The 7,452-nt window shown below is 48.4% G+C and overlaps 1 protein-coding gene across 1 annotated transcript; it reads right to left on the bottom strand.

The window, feature by feature from the left end:
* Positions 1-774: 774 nt before the first annotated feature.
* LOC119354339 (L-ascorbate oxidase homolog) lies at positions 775-6,697 on the bottom strand. Its single transcript, XM_037621072.1, has 8 exons — positions 6,281-6,697; positions 6,056-6,165; positions 2,705-2,975; positions 2,467-2,569; positions 2,037-2,382; positions 1,559-1,924; positions 1,399-1,477; positions 775-1,280 (listed from the first exon to the last, which is right to left on the bottom strand). Exons 1-8 carry the CDS (start codon positions 6,428-6,430, stop codon positions 1,068-1,070), a joined length of 1,638 nt encoding a protein of 545 aa, XP_037476969.1. The 5' UTR covers positions 6,431-6,697; the 3' UTR covers positions 775-1,067.
* Between the last annotated feature and the right edge of the window lie 755 nt (positions 6,698-7,452).

Raw genomic sequence — 7,452 nt, 5'->3', positions numbered from 1 at the left:
CGAAACAATGTTGTTCTGTCGGGAGTTTGAATTTTTGTCATGAACACCAAAAAATCTTGGAGATTTGACAGCATCCACAAAAGATTTGGAAGGGTTTTTCGAACGAGATACCATCGTCCATTCCTTGTCTTGCTCATTGCAATAGAGCTCAAACTCTTTACGGAAATTCGGACCCCCATTGCCCCAAAGGAAGAAATGAAGATTAATTTTTTTATTGGAAATGTTACCTAGATCGAAAAGCGAACATCCTTGGAAGCAACAGAGAATTTGAAACACCAATCCCAAAGAAAAGAGACCTTGAATCTCGCTGCATTACCTCCCAGACATGATTGTAGAATGAGACCCACTGTATCCGGATTAAGTCTGATTTTTGATCTTGAAAATTGTGTTACCAGGAAGAATTCTCTTGAGTGGAGTGCCTTCAAGATGTTTGACTGTCGATCCCAGATTCTTCCTGATCTTGTCTTCAAATTCTAACCTAGCTTGGATTGTCTTCAAATTCTTACCCAGCTTAGAACGGAAGGTCAGAAAGGGCCATGTTTGTGGACGAGACCGATCGGAGTGATCAGAGTCAGAAAATTTGGGTGTCTGACGCCGCCGGAGTGGCGTACGTCAGGGAGAAGGTGGCTGACGCAGCCGGAGTGGCGTACGTCAGGCGGCTGGTGGCCGCCGCTGGCTGGGCCGACGGCGGGGGCTGGGGCTAGGAGGGGAGGGCTAGGAGCGGATCCTCTGTACTCATTTTGATGGGGTATTATAGAAAATCTGACAGCCAGATAAGTTCTCACGAAATCAGCTTGACAAAGCATACTCTTTTGTCTATATTTATTAAGGACCGGAATAACGAAGCTAAGATGCTACTACATGACTAATTATACCCACCACCAAAACAATTGTAGAAAGAATCAATCTGGCACTAAAAGTTCAATTGCAAATGTACGACAATCTGCCTTCAGGTAACTCTTCTTTCTGAGCCTTTTTCTCATGGTAACTTTTTTTTTTTATGTCTGCTCCAGGCCAAGCTGTCATCCTCTCATGACAAACTTGGGTTGGCCGTGTGGCTTAACTCATCAGAAAGGCCTTGTTCTGCGGCCGGCAGCTCGGCCGCACAGGAGGGCGTTCTTGGGGATCGGGAACTCGTCGCGCCACGACGTGGACGGCGTCCAGACGCGGAGGTAGAACTGCTGTCCCAGGTACTGCCTGGCCCAGGTCTCCGATCTCACGTTCCACATGCCCACGTTGTCAAGGGGCATGTAGATTGCAGTCCATGCATTGGGGTAAACCTGACGGAAACGCACACAGGTAAAATGAGTTCAGTCATCATCGCCAACTCCGAGAACAAATACAAATGGAACACAACTCAACCTTCCTGACTGTCGAGCGTTTTCAGAAGAGCCATACCTGAACAGTGTACCGTGAAACGCCATCCCTCAAGTTGTAGATCTGCCTGCTTGCCGGCGACCATTTTCCTCCATTCATTCTGCGTCCAAAAATTTAGACCCGCTCAGATACAGATCACCAAAGTAAACAAAGCCACAAAGACAGGAAAACCAATGCATACCCGACAACCCAGAAGGCGTAGCCGTCGATGTGCCACGACTGCACCTCGTTCTCAGAGTTCTCAAACACAATCTCGACGTAGCCTCTGTAGTCGGCCCCCATGACCGATGTCCGAAGGTAGGCACCGCCGTATGTCGGGCTGTCGGAGATGGTGCCCACCGAGAACACGCCGGCGATCTTGTAGTAGTCGGCGATCTTGAGGGGCGTGTCTGCGTTGACGTGGGACACGCTGTTCACCGCGTACCTCTGCTTGCCGTTGATGGTGGCCGCCGAGTTGGCCAGCCTGATGGTCCTGGTGGTGGGCACCTGGCCGTAGTGGTACGAGCCCTGCGGGTTGGGCCTCGGCCCGCTCGCCGTCAGGTTCCATCTGGTTGCGAGTATAGGCAGAATGAGGTCACATTGTCCTTCATGGTTACAGTCCTAGTCCGAATTTGTAGTTGTAGTAGGAAAAGAAACTGATGAGCGATAGTACTACGTACCTGATAGAGCGGGCCTGGTTGAGCGACCAGTCGATCTGGGTGGTGGGGCCTCCTGGCAGAGGGCCGGGAGCCTTGCCGGCGGAGTTGGCGTAGTGCAGGACGGCGGTGGTGGATATGATCTTGGTGGTGAAGCGCGTGGAGACGACGATGGAGTAGTCGAAGCCAGGCTGGTCCGCGGTGAGGAGCACCGAGTAGGACTGGCCAAGGTGCACATCCAGGGAGGAGTAGGCGGTCTGCATGGTGTGCGAGCCCTCCACCTCCACCAGCTTGATGGTGTGCCCCTGGAACCTGATGTTGAGGGACGTGGCCAGCCCGACGTTGGTGATCCGGAAACGGTACGTCATGCCTGCATGCAACAAGTTTCAGACTTGACTTCTTCTGTCACAAGACCAGCACGTCATTCAGAAACTGAATTATCCGGGGTGTTTACCGGGCTGGACGGTGAAGGTGTAGCCGTTCCAGCCGCGACCGTTGATGAGCAGGCCATCGGGGAAGCCAAGTGCCTTGCCACTGTCGAGCATGTACCTCAAATCCTGCACAAGAAGAACGAACGCCAACAAATTGGTTACTACTCTAAATTTTGTAGAATATATACTAATCTTTTTTTTGCGAGAAAGAATATATACTAATCTAATGCTCTGGCCGCGTGGCAAGAGGTAACTGCTTACGGTATGGTTGGTCTTGTACCAGTCGCCGATGAGGACGGTGTAGTCGGCGGCTGGTGGCGGGAAGGGGACCGGGATCCTGGGGCGGCTGAGGACGCGGATGCCGCCGAAGCCGCCGGCGGCCTTGTGGAAGGCGAGGGAGGGGAAGTAGAAGTAGGTGCCGATCTGGTCCTTGGCCTGCAGGATGTAGGTGAAGTTGGCGCCCGGCGGGATCGGGCACGTCGTCCCGGCCACGCCGTCCTCGAACGAGTTCCGCCGCTGCTGTATCCCGCTCCTGCATTGCGTTGCAACCATCCTCGCCTCATCAGTTCTGGATGGACTTGCATCATTCGTTTTTCTTTCTCATGTTTGCTCACAAATACACACAGTCTGGAAGTTAGTCGATTTCCAGTGAAGCGCAAATCGGATTGCTCTCGTGTTTTTGACTGATGGAGCATCTTTGCCACGCTGAAACTGGCGCCTCAACGAGTCAAAAAAGTACTACCTGTACGTGTAAGTAGTACTACTAATAGCACTGAAATACTCCACCGGTGTTGCGTTGAAACTTTGGAGCCCCTTACGACATGGGCACGAGTGTTGGTCGGACTACTCAACAGCGGTATCTTTACTATTAACTTTACTACTTTACTGATCTAAACGGTCTTATATTTGTTTACAGTGAAAGTATCTAGCTCGGGGGCGCCCTCGACGCTTGCATGTTCTCTGGTCCGTGAACTTGTCACCCGCCACGAATTGATACGTATGCTCACCCTTGCACTATCTTTTACTGTATTTTTATTTTAGGTGATGACATTTTGCAGCGAAGCTAAGCTGTCTACTGACGGAGCGCCCATCTGTGTGTTACTAATGGCTTGCGTGACCACTATCGAAACACTTGCGACTCTCTGTGCGGGCCGGGAGCGGGACCGACCAGGTATTCTGCCCCGCGCTATAACGTAGCGTCGCGGCCATGCAAACTTGTCGGTGCACCTAACTCTGTTTCTAAACATATACGGTAGTACTCCCTCCATTCCATAATATAGTGCGCCCGCGCTTCCCGAGGTCCAACTTTAACCATAAATTTAACCAACGAGACCAACTACGGCGAGAGAAAAAATTATATAATTGAAAACTTCTTTCAAATACGAATTCACTGATATAATTTTTGCTCCCGTCGCAATCGGTCTTGGTAGTTAAATTTATGGTCAAAGTTGAAGCACGTGGATAGAGGAAGCACTACATTGTGGAATGGAGGGAGTACTTATAACACAGTGCTGCAGGCCCTACCGTCACTATCATGGTTCGTTGATTGCAATTTTTTTTGTTGATGGCTTACCCAGCTGACCACTTGGTCACTATCATGGTTCCTGAGCAGTAGAATCTAGCGACACATCCATAGCGTCGCTCTCATCCCCGAAATAACTGACATTTTCATTACAAAGAAAGAAAGAAAGAAAACAATGTGGGATGCTGGTACTGCCATCTTCCCCTAGCTAGAGAAGGGTGTCAGCTTTGAGGAAGAAAAAAAATGATTTATTTGAGGTGGGCTTAAACAGGAGGGAGGGCCCGTGAGGCGTCATAACTTTTGAGCACAAGAGGACACGGGCGCGCCGAATCTGCAGTCCGCCCGCTACAGCTCCACCGGTACGGCGGTGGCCTCGCTCGGCTCGGCTGGCACCCACCCACGCGCTCGCGGAAGTGCACATGGTCACCGACGGCCGACGCGCGCGTGAGGTAGAGGGAAGCTCGTGGTAAAAAGCATGGCAGCCACCCCCGCCCGTGACCGTGATCACGCTTAGATCACGAGACGAGATGCGGTGTACCTGCCCCTGCATTATTCCATCCCGACCCAGCCCAGCCCAGCAACGCCCTAGCTTGGATCACGAGGTGGGTACGAAACAAAACAAAACAAAACAATGTGGTGCTTTGCTTTGCCCTGCCTAGATCAATCAGACTTGCTAAAACTCTGCTGCACTGCATCGACCGCATTCAACCCTTGTCTGATGCGCCTCCCTGTGCATGTGCCATTGCTGCTGCTCTTACTAGTAGATCGCAAAGATTTGGAGTATGTTCTCCTAGGGGCCTGGTGGTTTGGAGTATTTTCATGCATATCCTTCGCTTTTCCTGCTCCAAAATAGCGCCTTGGTCCTTATTATGCCGCTAGCTACCCGTATTCTGGCCGCACAAAATAAGCATGACATGACATGCCCCGTCGATTAAGGAACACTTGTCCTACACAGCTATACTACTACTACTCCCGAGTGAACCAGACACGGCGCTTTCATTGCCCACTAAAATGAAATGAGACGCACCCCCTACTTTGAAGATTAGTAACTGCGCTGTCTCACCGACAGACTAAAAGCGGTACTTCGTACGTACTTGAGGATTTGCCGTGAATATGACACTCTACTTTCCAATTCCATGCAGTGGCCAGGCTGCATATAGAATTAATTAAATACTCTATCCACATCGCCTAATCATATAGCCGATATACTCAGTTTGGTAGGACATGTGGATTAGTCGGTGTAATAGTGTTAAACTAAGGGCATGTACAATGGTTGATAAGATAGTTTTATCATAAGTCTTGCATGTAACTTAGAGATGACAAAAAATCATGTCTACAATGGCCCATTTCTTAGCCTTTTCTTCAATAGCTAGCTATTCCTCAAAACATGATGAGACAAATTGTGTTAAGAGATTATCTCTTGTCTTCTCTTAAATAAGAAAAGACAAGCCTTTTCTTATAATTTGTTTATTCTCCACCTCATCATTTATCCTATGTGGCAGTCCTAGAATAGAACCATTGTACATGCCCTAAGCACGTCTTAAAGTTGCATGCGGTAGGTACACTGGAGCAAGCTCGACCGGAAAAAAATTATATGAGACCAGGTCTCATATAAATCAGGTGAGACCCGCCCTGATGAATGACATGTGGCATTCATAAATCACAAAGCATTTAATCTCTCCCCCCCTGATTTCAGGTGGGGGTGGGATGGATGCTTTGTGATTTGTGAATGCCACGTGTCATCCATCAGGATGGGTCTCACCTGCTAATCCGTGAGACCTGGTCTCATAGAATTTTTTTCCAACTCGACCACACTCGAGCATAGGCACTACAACTGGGCAAGGATATCCAGTTCAACTTCAACAGCCACGGCATTTATTTACTTGGATATCTAAAACGGATGATGGATATCTAAAACTTGTAGCAAGATCATTAAAACATTGCCATACTCTTTTGCGGGGCATACGCAGTAAGATATTACGTATTCAATTGATGGCCGGGCACGAATTAACTTCCAACAAGTGGTACTACGTGTAATAAGAGGAGCAGACGAAATCTAAATGGAGGGATTCGTGAGTTATGAGGTGTACCAGGAGAGGAGGAATGGCTCGTTGAGCTTGTTGAAGACATTGACGACGAGGTTGTCGTTGGTGACGGCCTCTATCTGCGGCCCGGGGAACTGCCCATTGATCAGTATCCCCTGCCAACAGATTTATTCATTCATTCAGCATACGGTTGGGGTGATGCTAAAACTCAATGTGGTGCCACAGTAGAGAGAAGAAAAACAGAGAGAGAATAATGGAATGCACCGAGACCTGCTGCTTGACGCCGAGCGGGTAGATGTCGCCGTAGCTGACGTTCCACGTGAAGAACCGGTACGGGTCCTCGCCGGCGACGAGGACGGAGAGGAGCGGGAGGCCGAGGAGGAAGGAGAGGACAGCCACGGCGCTGCCACCCCTCGCCATCTTGCTCACCGCGCCGCCTACCTAGACGCTTTCTTGCAGCAAATGGAAGTATGGGAAAGGAGATGTGAGGGACTTGTGAGTGGGATGGGTGCTCTTGTTCTTATGTTGGTGGAGTCGTCAGCATGAGGGCACTGCTCGAATCGAGTGGTGAGTGATTTTCGTCGAGGAGGCGGAAAGGAGAAGCGAGGGGAGTGCGTCCCAGGAGCGGAGGTAGTGTTGTGTGGTAGAGTGGTGATGCTGTGGATTCTTGGCTGTGTGTCCTCCCGTGGGATGTCGGGGCACCCTCCTTTTCTAGACGGTCGTTGAGGGAGGAATGAAATTGGTAAACCCACATTAAAGATAGATCATGTACTTGTATGTCAACGTGCTAGATTTGGCGGTGTCAGGCATCATTTACATTTTTTGTATTTCTATGTTGCAATAGGGTATAAATATTCCTATTATGTAAATTGTGATTTATTTGTTTATAATGTAATATTCTTATTATGTAAATTGTGATTTATTTGTTCATAATGTAATTGTGTAAATAAATATTTATCAAATCATGCCCATGATTGTGTAAATAAATGTTTATAAAATTCTCTCCTTGATTTTGTAAATAAATATTTCATAAGTAAATAAAGGTAGAATCGATGCAGAATGCCATTCAACCTCCCCTTCTGCAGCAGCCACTTTTGGCTAGTGACCGAGACCTCCGTCAATCGCCGCATTTAGACCCATCTGTCAGAGAGGGCATCTGATAACCCACAAGTATAGGTGATTGCAACAGTTTTCGAGGATAGAGTATTCAACCCAAATTTATTGATTCGACATAAGGGAAGTCAAAGAGTATTCTCAAGTATTAAGAGCTGAGTTGTCAATTCAACCACACCTGAAAACTTAATATCTGCAGCAAATTGTTTAGTAGCAAAATAATATGATAGTAGTGGTAACGGTAGCAAAAGTAATATTTTTGGTTTTATAGTGATTGTAACAGTAGCAACGGAAAAGTAAATAAGCGAAGAACAATGTATGAAAAGTTC

Source organism: Triticum dicoccoides, chromosome 2A (genome assembly GCF_002162155.2).
Source record: "Triticum dicoccoides isolate Atlit2015 ecotype Zavitan chromosome 2A, WEW_v2.0, whole genome shotgun sequence".
NCBI classification, from domain to species: Eukaryota; Viridiplantae; Streptophyta; class Magnoliopsida; order Poales; family Poaceae; genus Triticum; species Triticum dicoccoides.
The sequence above is the reverse complement of the archived record's forward strand: the minus strand, read 5'-3'. Positions and strand labels throughout refer to the sequence as shown.